Raw genomic sequence first — 13118 nt, forward strand, 5'->3', positions numbered from 1 at the left:
CAAAAACAATTCCCTGGAAATGGTACCGTGGAAGTTTGCGCCTGGTCGCAAGCTCCCTAAGCAAGCCTGACCTGCTAGGCAGTGGTGGGTCTCCTCACCTGTGAGAGCAGTAAAGCAAACCTGGGCCACAGAACCTAGCAGGAGCCACCCTGTGTCACTAGCCAAGGTCTCAGGGCTGTCGCTTGGCTGGAGCATCTCTCAGTAGCGCTCCTGCTGCCGAGAAGCACGTGGATGGAGAGATGCCTCCTGATAGTTCCCACTGCTGGGTGAGCAATGGGGATCTGGTTTCATGCAGGAACTTTTCCCCTACACCACTGCCAAGGAGCATATAATAAACCTTATGATTTTACTGAAATATCTTCATATTTCCTCTGTTTTCTGTTCCAGGTAAGACCTTCAAACGATTCTCCAGACCCAGCTGTCTTGCACTTCTTTGGGAAACTCACCCCCCAGTTTGCTTTCCATCACACAAAGGCAACAGTTTTCCCCACACACAAAACAGGGAACTGAAAGAGTGCATGTCTACTCTGAACACTTCATTTCAAGAAATAATGTGAATTAACTGGACAGAATCCAGAGGAAAGTAATGGGAATGATCTGAAGACCAGAAAACATGACAATGAAAAGAACTGAAATTGTTTCTTCAGCAATAGATACCATAAATATGTCAGAACATTGCTAAAAATAGAAAAGGGCAAATAGTCACCGGCTAAAACTGAAGATTTAGATTTAAAAAAAAAATAAATAGCAAGGCTAATAAAATACTCAGGTGGACTGCAGGTGAGACAGACATTAGCTACGTATGGTTTAGGTAGGTGGATCTTGCCCTGGAGGCATAAGGATGGACCAGACTATTTTACTGTCTTAGGTACAGGGAGCAGAAAACTAGTGCGGATGTCCCTAAACAGCAGAGAAAGCCCCTGGAGACACAGAGGAACCCACATGTTCCTCCTTACCTCACCCATGGTGGTGTTTCTCCAGCCCTTGCCTTGGCCTAAAGCTGAGCTGGCAGTGAACGCCATGGAAGGCTGCATGTGTTTGAGAACACTCCCTACGGAGTCTGTCCCTTCTGACACCGAAACGCTTGTTTCTCTCTATTCCCAGGGCACTTTGGAAACCTTATGTTTCTTTTCACCAAGTGTGCTTTTTACGAGGACCCACCACACAGGCTCTCCCACGCCAGCCCGTTCCAGCTGCTGCGTGCACCAGCAGCTGGGCTCCCTCACTCCCGCCTGCTTCTTTCCACTTTGGAATCTGCAGTATGGGAGGGGGTGGGTGATGGGTGGGGGGAATCTTCTGATTTAACTCCCCCCCCAGTTTTCAAGGCTGGCACTCTGGGATTACGAGATAACTCTCCACAAGGAACAAAGGGGATAGCTGCTGATAAAGGGTTTCAGATCCTCTCCTACCTTGCCACACGCAGTGCACGCCGGAGGCCCGGGACAGCAGCTGTCCTGCATCCTGCAATACCGATTCCCTCCGGATGATACCAGCTTGACCAGCTCAATACAACATATCAAACCCTCGTGCCAAAACACCATAGCTCTGACAGGCAACTGGGCTGCAATACGTGGATAATCTAGGATCTGCTATTGAAATAACTCACTGTTTTCGAACCTGGGAACTCCTCACCCCATTGCAAAGGCTTACCAAGAACGCCAGAGTTTGCAAATGGGTGGGGAAACTGGTCTTTACAGCATGACACTTGAATCTTTCTGATCCTCTCAGCTGTTACCAGAACAATTGTTCCTGAAAGCACTGTGTTAAATAATTATCGGCAATTAACATATAAAGCAATCAACAGCTTTTACAAGAAACCTCCACTTCTCTTTAATCTATTTAAGCTTTCAGAGAATCATGTATTACTACGTTAACTAAGCAGATAATTAGCTACAAGAGGTATTTTACTGCAGTTCCATGGAAATTACTGGGTTTGTTTCATTGAAGCATCTTTTGTGTTCAAAACCCTGTGCGCAGCAATGATGCTGACAGTTCTGGACCGTTTCACCCAGAACCGGTTGAGTAAGTGGCAGCTACCCGACCATTGTCAACAAAGACACAGAGAGGTGGTTTTACAGAGATAAAACATCGAGGTTCCTTCCAGCGTTTCTTGGGGGAGGATGTGAAAGACATCCTAGCCACAATTTCTCAGTCAAGTTTCCCATATATAAGAAAAGCCAGAACATTTATCAGAAAGACGATCATTTCTCTTACTTATCCGCAGAACATCGGAGTCAGCTCTGCAGGTTCCCCACTCCTGCCAAACAGCTTGGTCCTGGCAAGGGAAAACAGCCTTGCTGAGATGGAAATGAAGCCTTCCAGACTCGCTGTCATCGGCTCCCCAACTCAGGAATGTCCCTCTCACACACGAGCCCCCACAAATGGCTTTAATAAATGACAGCCTTCATCTCCAAATCCCTACATGGGCAGCTGAGCATTGCCATCTCTGCTAGACAGATGCGGCGAGCGCAGCGAGGCTCAGGGCTGGGGCCTCTCCCAAGCCCTGGCTGCTCTGGGGTGCACCAGCTTAAGACACCGAGATTGCACTGTTCAAGGAGTGAACAGGAAGAAAAACATGCTCAGCATGGAAATGCTAGTAAACGAGATTACACAACAATGGTTGAAACACTGAAGAGTGAGCAGATGCAGAAACCCTCGTGCTGCTGAACAGGACCTTGTTCTCTGTTGCACTGCCACAGTGCTTACATTTTGAAGTTTTAGGGATGAGCACGCTAGATTTTAATTAAGAAATTACCACAGGCATTCCTGAAACTAGCTTTTTAAGATTTCAGCTCCCACAAACAGGAGTCAGGTTTTCAAAAGGGCTCCCTCGGCATAAGCTAGGGCAAGAACTTGATAGCAATTCAGCAGTCAGCATCCTGAGCTGGTTTGATCCCACCTTTTCTGTGCATGTAAACTGGCATCAACGCTGCATTTCAGAGCCTGGCCCTGAAGGCAGGAGGGGTCTGCTGATGCTTCATCCCCTGTGGAATCAGTTCATCAGCTGCCACATCTGCACAACTTGCCCTGGACACATTCAAGCAGGCAGCACACACAGAAAACCATTGAACTCACCAATCTTAAATAATTTGAGCTATTCTGTATTAGCAGTGGGTATGAAGATGAGGGTCTGACCCTAATCAAACCAGCTATGTCTATTCTTGGGCATTCATGTCAGCAAGGAGCAGGAGTCTCTTAACCTAATGCATATCTCCTTTGCACCGTCTATTCAAGATATCATCCACATCAGATGAGGACAACTTTCCCTCCTCCTGAAGTGTGTTCTGACCCTGATCCAGAGGGAGTAAAAGAAAATTTCTGAGTGTAAAGATGACTCCAAGCAGCAGTAGCACCTTGCCAGCTTAAATGAACCACCGGGGTTTTGTTTAATATGCAGTCTCGTGTAGCATAGGAGTCAGCTTTTTTAAGAGCATGGCCATTTAAGTCTTTACCGAGGTTACACACACATTATTTCACCAAAGAACACTGACTTCTCCTTAAAGGGCACAGGAAAAAATCCTGGTATACCTACGGGGAGAAGGATGTGGTGAGGTCAATGAAAATGCAAATACTCAAGTGGGAACCAGATGACGAAGCACCGTGAAGTTCAGTGAAGGCAGGCCACCATCGCAAGCATTCGGATGCTTTCATCAAAAGATGCTGGAATGTTTCTAGAAGGAAAATATGTTTTAAATACCCTCACCCTCCCCATTTTCCTTCCAATGAAGGGAATTCTATAAACAGAACATACAGAAGACTTTGGTCACCTCTGAAAGGTTTAACGAGGATTAAATAGTACAGTGGAAGAAGTCCGAAAGAGATCCCACCTGGCACATCCAGAATGCGTGGGTGTGCGTTTAATGGCTGCCTATAAGACTATCACACACAGAGGAAATGAGTAATCCATTCTTCAACCCAAAGCACACGACAGAGATCACAAAGGGAGCAGGATTTCCAAGAACTCTTTTGCTCAGTAAACCCTTCCTCAACAAATGTATAAAATTCCTTCTCAAAACTATTTTTCTTAAGATAGACTAAGAGCACTACACCCTGTCCTACTCCAGCCTTCCCTACTGCAGCGTCATGACCTGCAGGAGGAAGAAGAGTGGCCACCAAACAAGCAGCACAACAATGAAGGGAAACAAAACTCGTCAAGCTGGCGTGCTTACACTGCCCAATTAGCAACCAGGTCTGTGAACAACTGGGTCACCTTCAGTTCATGCCAGCGATGCGTTCAGATCCCAGATACTGCGGCGTCTTTGCTTGCGCCCTCAGCTATGTTTCTCTAGAAGTACTCATTCATTATGTGTGATGCATAATGCAGAAAGGAGAATAACCCATGGATAATTGGATTGCAATCCATTAGCTGCCAGCCAGAGGGGAACTTCTTTCCATGGATTTCTTCTACTTATGCCCACACGTTTCAAAGTTTATTGTTTTAAATGTCACACTGTAGAACAAATGACTTAGAAGGTTAAAGACCTATTGAAATTTTCTGAATGTATGTTTCACAGCTGTTCCCTTCTTTGGGCTGCTGGCTAAAAGAACTGCTTGAATCCCAGCAGTAACCAGCAGATCACATCTGGATAATCATGTTCCAGTTGAACAGACAACAGCCAAAATACGTTTGCAGTTATACACCATGAATTTTTATAGCTTACTTATCTGTACACGTGTAGTCATTCCTGCCATCCTATTCTCTGCTCGGGATAAAATGAACAGACTTTTGTTACCAAAGATAAACAGTCTATTGCTAAAACCAGACATTGGGCCAGATCCTCAGCTGTACCCAGCTGGGACTGGGAAGGGAGGAGGGAAATGGTGACCAAAAAGGAGCCAGTAACAGATCATCAATCCTAGAACTGGTTCCATGCCAATCCCAGCATCACTTGGAGAAGGCTATGGGCTGCTCTAAGTTGCGCCAGCTGGCTACAGCCCCGCGGGGGCCATCTGCCAACAGGGCTTGTTGAAGCACAGCGTGTGCCGGCTAGAAGACTTCCCTGATCTTCAAGGATTGTTCAAGAGAGGGTGGCACAGAGTCATGGAGGTCAGAAAGTCCCCAACTCCTAACTTCAAAGCAAACTCCATCTGGAAACTGCAGCTGTTCTGTGAGGGAACTGAGCTGGAGCCCGGGATCGGTGTTTGTATCTGCAGTCACAGACTCGGTCCTATTCATACCAAAGGGCAAACGTGGAAAATATCACAATCCCACATTTCTACTCAGAATAACTCCACGATCAAGACTATTCTTGCTATAATTCTGAATGTTCACTCTGACACAACAGTCCTCCCAGGAGAAAGATTAACATACCAAAAAGCTGGAGTAGTCAGGGACTTGGTTAAGAAGCATTCTTTGATCTTTCACAATTAAAAAAAGTTTAATTATTCAAATGCTATTTATAATAGATACAATGGGATGCTAGCTGGCAAATCATTTACATACATTAGATCTTCAGGATAGCTAGAAAGTCAGGATTTTTACTTGCCACACACCAGAGAAAGGCATACGATCTGCCAACTGAGAACACTTACCAGGCTCATATGTCTTATATCTATGAGGATCTCTGCTCATCACTAGGGGTTTTGCTTACAATTATGCAGAACAGCATTAAAAGAGAATAAACCAGATAAATCTCCTTAAATACTGGTCTGTAAAGACAGTCATTTCACTTGGGGATGTTACTACTTTTATATCTCACACCTATACAATTTAGTTAATGATTAAAAATCTACTTTCCCATTCAGGGTTGTGACTATCATGTTAAGCTAAATTAACCAGCTTTCCAAATGGTTAAGTGGGTAAAACACAGACCATTTGCAAGCAGCGCACATATAAACTAGAGGAAAGGGGAACTAGGGTGGCTGTACACACTGCACTGGAAAATCTGGTCACCTTTCTAGACGGAGTTTTACAGACAACTCAATGCCATCTACATTACAGCAAGATACTACCTGGAATTTTACTAAAGCTGTAAGGACAAGCCATGGACCAGAGTTTGGTTTTGCCCCCTGCAGCACAGAGAACAAAGCGTGCTGTTGCCAGAGGGCATTTGGAAATACATCATTCCAGTACTGAAAAAAAGTTGATGACCACAGTAAATTTCCCTCCCTCTGCACTCAGAGAATCTCTACCAGAAACTTACTTGGGCTATCCAGTTTGACAGCAAATGCTGTCTCATTTCAAACAGAACAGAAATTAAGCTTTACTGAGCTCAGAGATATCTCAGCCAACGAAACAAACTTTTCCCACAATAAAAAAAAAATCCATGCTTAAACAAGGATAAACAAGTTACTTTACTAAAATCAAACAGTGTAAGGGTATTTAAAATATTTTACTATCTCAAGATACAGAGGAACGAGGGGGAAGAAAGCTTGGTGACAATTTGGAGAGTCAGACTCTGCAAGTTGCTGTAAGAGCAGATAACTACTACCCAGACAGTTTGCAACAAACCACACAGTACCGACTAGTTTCATACCACAGAATAACCCCTCCATCACTAGCCTATGGAGCGAGCAAGTCCAGATTTGGGTCTGCCCCCCATCAGGGTGACTCCCAAGCAGCCCAGCTGCAGTCAGTTTCCCCAACAGCGCAGCTCTGGGAGCTGCAGCAAGTGTAGACACTTCCCTGTGTGCCACTAATGCTAGAACCTCTGTGGTTTCCATCCGCCAAAGCAGATCTGCATGGCAGCAATTAAAATGCCGGCATTCTGCCCACATCATGTTCATTAGCGGTATTTGTGAGGTGTTTACAGGAGAAATGCTGGTATAGCCGCTCTGGCTGAAACCAAATTTTGTTTGTTACAGGCACAGAAGAAAGCTTCTCAAAGTACTGTTGAAAAGGTTTTACAATCAGCGCAGTTAAAAAGAGGATGAATAGAAAGATAAATTTTTGAAAAGTCTTTTCAACTATTTACAATAAAGGTCTTCCAAACCAAGGCATCAGCTAACAGTAGCACAAAGGGAAGTATTTTGTCACATGCCACTGCATCTTAAAGCCACCTTTAAGTTTAGGATTAGTTTAGAATCACAGGGAAGTGATTCTTGGAGTCCCCAGGCATTACATGCCCTTTTCCTCCACCTTTTCTGTTCAAATGGACTCAGCCAGCAGCTCCCTCCCCAACAGGTACTTTATTTCCCAAGGAATCTGCGAGTTACTACAATTGTTGCTTTCCAAATAAGCCTTAGGTTTGGTTTGTATGGTTCAGATAGAAACTGGAAAACCAGTACTTGAAGTTTAGGAAAGAAATGATGTTGTATGCATTAGAAGAGTGTTTGTTACTGTAGAGGCAAAAGCCTGAACCGCTGTGTTTCCCCTCTCTCCCCTACACCCATATACAAAGCCTGCTCAAATATAAACTGTGTACCATTCCATAAGCTCAGTTTAACATTTGTGACCTTTGGTTCTCCAAAATTGCCTTCCAGTGATTGCCCTGACATTACACTTACGAAATTTTTCAATTCCCTCGATGGTCCCGTTAACAATTAACTGATGACAAAGGAAGCAGTTTCTGTTTCATGTTTTAAAAACATGAAACAGTGTATGATACAGACAATTCCACAGGAAAAAAAAAAAAAAAAAAAAAGGATAAAAAGCATGCTTTTGGCACTGACTGTTTTTTTCTTTTTCCTTCTTTCTAAAGACCAAGCAGGTAAGAAAGGCAGTAAAATGAAATGGTTACTCACAGTATGTTTGTCTGGGGTGGGATATCAGGGATGGTTTCCAACATCAGATGCATGCATCTTACTGTAGTCCTGAAGCACAGGCAGCGACTAGGACAGGAGCAGGAGAAACTAGGCAAGAGGAGAAAACACAAAAAGCCTCGAAGAGCTGAAGATTTGATCAGCATGGTGTTTGCTGGAGTGTATTTGCCTCAATTCTGAACTGCAGGGAGCTGACAAAAAAAGTTTCCCAGCCCTGAGGTCCAGGAGGAGGGGACTCATCAGCATGTGTTTGCAATTAAATTAAGGCAGTTTGACAGTCCAACCGCCCACCCTCTCTGCCATTATGTACATCATTGAAGATCAGACTGTTCCCACCCCTCTTTAATTGTGGTGCTGAAATACAAACTCTTAATTTTGATTTATTTTTGCCTTGTTTCTTATTTGGAACAGCAAGTTAACTCCTCACCCTCTCCTCAGGCATTTAGCTGAAAGCATGCAGAATGCACCTTCAAGGACAGTGACTGAAAAATGACCCTGTGCTTCCAGGGCTGAGCTAGGACGCAGATGGCCCAGGGTCAAGTTTTTTATGTCAAAATTTTTGCCTTAGCATGCTGCTCCCTGCAAACGACAGCATGTTATCTAACAGCCTGTCAAATGTATCAAGCAGTAAGACTTTCAGGATAAAGGCTGTCTCTTATTACATGTAGTTACAAGATCCAGCAAAAATACATTTCTAATCATTGACAGGAGCATGGAATGCTACAGATAGTAATCTCCCTTTTAAAATCACTCAGAGATAAATAACCTGCAAATAAATGAAAAAAAAAAAAAAAAAAACAAAACCCCACACCAAAAACCTTGACAGTATGCGTTCTGTAAAGTTCCTTTTGCAAAGATTTGCAAAGGCTGATCAATTTCAAAGACTTTTTAGCCAGCCTAATTTCTTTCTACAAAGATGACATTTGGAAAAATGTCAGGATTTTGAAGAAATTAAAGGCAATTGAGGGGTGAGGAGGGAAAGAAACAATGAACTCAACTGAGTCTGAACTGTAGGAAATACAGACCTCAGCTTGTTTCTCCCATTGAATGATAAAATTAAGATGCAAAAGGAAGGACTTGCTTCCAGTTGAATTAATCACCTTTTACTGTTATAAAGAAGCTTAGAGTGAAAACAGATTGTCTTCAGGTTTTAAGTTATTACTACACAAGATCCTGAATGTGTGGGTTTAGCATGAGAGAGGCATTAATGCTCATCAGGATATAAAGACAGTTTAGGAATTTCAAACATGACACCATTCTGCACTACCTGGAAGATCAAACAAAAGTTTACCATCAGCCTGTACCTCTGCTTTATACTGGAAACTACGGTATAATTTATGTGACAAAACAGTACTTAACAAGAGTGACATTACATTTAAACCTCCCTGGTTCTCTTCTCCCTTCAGATTCTTTGTCACTTGAACATTTGGGGAGTTTGGGGGTTTTATTTACAAATTATAAGATAGAATATATATTATATAAATATATTAAATACATTGTTCAAGCTTTATTTTTTTCCCCCAGTTATAAAAACACATTATACTGCACGTTTTCTGCATCCAGTCCTCAGGCAATCTGCTGTTCGTTTGCCCTGACAGCCCTTGGAAAGCCAAGGAGGCTCAGCTCCCCACGTGGACCCAGCTCATGGGTTTGAGCAGAGCATCCTCTAGTGGCCTCCCAGCCCTTCCTTACAAAAACAGGTTGCAAGAGGTTCAACGGTCCGCTTCAGCCTTCAAAAAGCGCCGGCTGAGAGCACATTCCAAGAGCGGCAGCTTTGGGAAGTGCGATAGAAGCGCCTCCTTCACAAAGAACAAAGCACGTTTTGTTAAAGTCTTCAAGAGTTACGCCCTATTTTCTTCCAGGCTGATTGCTCCCCGTATCAGCTCTTTCCAAAACACACTGAACTCTGTTAGGACAGGGCAACACAGCTACTTAGAGACTGCACTGTAAAGCAGCATTTCTAGGAAAATAAACAAAAATGCTCTCTTCAAACCATGCTTCAGTATTTAGGAAACTCGTCAGCACCTTCCCGCTTCACAAATACAAAGCTTTTGCCTTCTGCCTCCAATTACATCAGTGCATAAACTCCAAGCCCGAAACCAACATCTGAGGGGGAAAAAAACACCACCAAACCCTTCCAGGTTTATTTATCCCTTCCAGGTTTATTTATATTGCTAAAAGGACAGCTGGGAGAGGCATCAGTCATGTTTCTGTACATACTGCCTCTGGAATCTTGTTTCAGTACCTGGCTGTGCGGTGGGTGGCAGCTTCTGGAAGGATTGATGGGTATTTTCCTGTTGCAGGTAGGAACAGGATCTTTAGCCAAGTCAGCAGATGTAACAGTGGCCACACCACAGGGAATAACCTGAGCACAAAAAGGCAAGTTCCGCAACCCATACACTTACTTAGAAACAGATCTTCACTTGAACCCTCATTATCTCTCCTTCACCAGAAGCGCAACGTTTGTGAGATGTTATGAAACGCTAGCAATTACAGTCCCCTTACTCTTGCATTAATTTATCTTATTTTCCATGAACATGACAAATTGTTAAAACAAAATCATGTGCAGCTCTGAGCAAGAACCAAAAGTTAACTCCTAAGCAACAGGAATGAAAGTTAACACTTGTTTTCCATGCTTAAGCATTTCCAGCCTCTGCTAGACAAGACTTTTCACACCAGCAGAATGCAAGGAAGTCTGGGTTTGTTTTTCAGGTGTGGATTGTTCTTTTCTCCCACCCTTCTTTGTTTTGAACTATTACTTCACCCCAGTAGAAAGATTTCATTGGAGTAGGTCCCCTGAGGAGCTCATCACTACTTCCCAAGAACTGTGATGTATGTTTGACTATTAAGTGAACAAACATTATCTGACAAATTTAATTTACTTGATACCATTTGTATGACACATCCATAGCTTTCTAAAGCAGAAAAGAATTTTTTTTTCATTTAACATCGTGTGAAGGAAAACATGAACGCTGAACTAGTCTCATGTTATGTATAGTCGGTAAAAGGACATCTATCATACAGACAGATGACAGGAAGAAACATACTATACAATAATTATCCTGCGGAATAAAGGTTAACAGATACATTTGATTAGCAACAGCTGTATTTGCTATGGTGATCAGTTTCCTATTACAGCTGATGCCAAAATATTATTCTCAATAATACTGAAATGGAAGCCATGAACACCAGCTCTTAAAAATTTGCATTAATTAAGCACTGAAACAGAGCACAGGAGACAGGAGGGGATTTGCAGTTCAGAATGCATTAAACTAACTCCTGACATGTTTCGTTTAGGCAATTCCTTGAAGTACAGAAGCAGCCTGAATGACCTCTCAATACCTGTTGGCCACAGCTCTAACAGCCAGGTAAGTCAATTCACTCTTTAACCGTTCTGATATTCTGAACCTAGACTGGGTCTGTGTACGCTAATTCCAAAACACATCTTGCACAACTCCATTACATAAAGAAATCATCAGCTGGGCAGGTTTCTTTTTAGAGATTATGTCTGGAAGAGTTCATCAAAAACTATGCACCTGCATCACATTAACTGCTTTTTCTAGTGTTCTAGTGTCTTAACCATCAATTATGGAAATAAGTACTTATCTACAAAGTATTGTAATCACAACATGATGCGAAGCCGTGTTAAGAAGGCTAAAAAGTCTTTACTGAATTTATTGATACAGAAACACTTATTAATAAAGTTTAAATTGCATAACACTTTTGCATGCCTCAGGCCAGTTTAACTCTAGCTTCTACACATAGATTTTTTCAGTTTATACACTAATGATTAAAGCAGCTTGAAGTTCATTTGTTTTTGCAAATTTACTGCTGTATCAAAATCTAGGAGGAGACACAATTGAAGTGAAGACTACTTGGAACACAAAAGTAAACAAAGCAGGTAAAACTCCTAGACAGCTTACAGACTATACAAAAACAGTTAAGCTACAATTACTCTATTAGAAACGCATACAAAACTACAGTGCAAGTGCTTGTGCACAGGGAAAATGTATTTACAGTTCCCCTTTATTTACAGGCTATAAGCAATACTATTTCACAATTATATTACACAGAATTTCTACTATGTGTTTGTTCGAATCTGTGGGTTTTTGAACAAGGGGACAATTTGACAACCTAGAACATAAATTTCCTGTATATATATTTATTTATTTAACCTTATCCAGGAAAAAATAGCAGTATTTTATGCATCTTATAGAAAGCTACAAAAATCTAGCAAATGTAATAAAAAAGGCAAATCTGGTGAAAAATCTGATAAAATATCTTTTACAACTGAGGGTGGGATGGGGATAAAAATCAAACAGGGATAAATTAAAGACAATTCTCCAACTGGTCAGCTTCAACAGAACCTCAGTGAGGCTTACTAATATGAACCTGAAGTTTAACGTAATTTTCAAAGCAACTTCTTTAAAACAAGTTTTGTAATTAACAAACTGAAGGATGACCTAGCAGCCAACCGTAGGAGACACCCTGTACTCTGTAGGGGTATGGAAACTGTGCCACAGTACAGAAAGGCACATACCTGGTATGACAGCTATTAAGCAGGAATGCCTAACAAATACAGAGGCAACAGCCTTTGGGGAAGCACAGAGAAATACTACACAGATTCAATTAAGCCTCTATTTACCACCGTTACTCAGGATTGCCATTTGTAGAAAGAAATTCACTTTAGTTGCTAGAATTACAAGATGGGTACTTGCATGTTTACAGGAAACCATCAGCTCAGTGGCCACAGAACTGCCCCATTTAAAATAAAGAAATAAAAATCTGAGGGAGCAAGATAGCTTGGGGTACCATTTAGACCAGAAGTGGAGACCAGAGGCAAAACACAGTCTACTACTGTGTTGTGTGCCAGCAGCCAAATGACACCGTATTATCAGATTATATTCTGAAAGACACACAAAAAGCCTGTTAAGCAAGGAAGAGTTCTGCACCTTGGGCTTAGATGTACTAGAGTTATCCATTTATTTTCAAAGCCACACAGAACTTCAAAACACTATTTATCATTAAGCAAGTTGTGCAACTCAGAACCGTTAACCCAAAACACAGCATATTTTTGGCAAGACAATCTTCATTCCTTCCTCCTCATAAAATGAAGAGATGGTAAAAAAAAAAGAGATATCAAAGTGATATCAACTTAAGTGCTTCTGATGGGGCAATGCCTTAACATATCTTCATTACCTACTGAGAGGGGGTTTGTTACCCACCTCCCCCCCAGCTTTAGGATTTTTCCCCTATTTTTCACATCAATACAAGCTCAAGGGTTTCTTTCCAGCCCTTACCAGTTTAGGCAGACTTTTCAAACAGGCTGAACCAAGCAAACTTCCTCTTCTAAACACCCATCTCCTTCCATCACCATTACAGGAAGACTTGGGAATCAAAACTAGAGTTCACATCCA

General features: G+C 42.2%; 1 protein-coding gene across 4 annotated transcripts in view; it reads right to left on the minus strand.

Annotated features, from left to right (window-relative positions):
• LOC308070305 (peroxidasin homolog) overlaps positions 1 to 11199 on the minus strand; it is a 50803-nt gene extending 39604 nt beyond the window's left edge. For 2 of the 4 annotated variants that reach the window (XM_080403995.1, XM_080403993.1), the window contains exons 1-2: positions 9947 to 11199; positions 7684 to 7791 (exon numbers count right to left, since the gene is read on the minus strand). In XM_080403995.1, coding sequence (XP_080260121.1) covers positions 7684 to 7791; positions 9947 to 10098 — 260 coding nt within the window. In that variant the 5' untranslated portion in view covers positions 10099 to 11199. Of the gene's footprint in view, positions 1 to 7683 lie in introns of all 4 variants that reach the window. The other 2 variants (XM_080403994.1, XM_080403996.1) reach the window with 2 other exon arrangements.
• Between the last annotated feature and the right edge of the window lie 1919 nt (positions 11200 to 13118).

This window comes from Falco punctatus, assembly GCF_963210335.1.
Source record: "Falco punctatus genome assembly, chromosome: 10".
NCBI classification, from domain to species: domain Eukaryota; kingdom Metazoa; phylum Chordata; class Aves; order Falconiformes; family Falconidae; genus Falco; species Falco punctatus.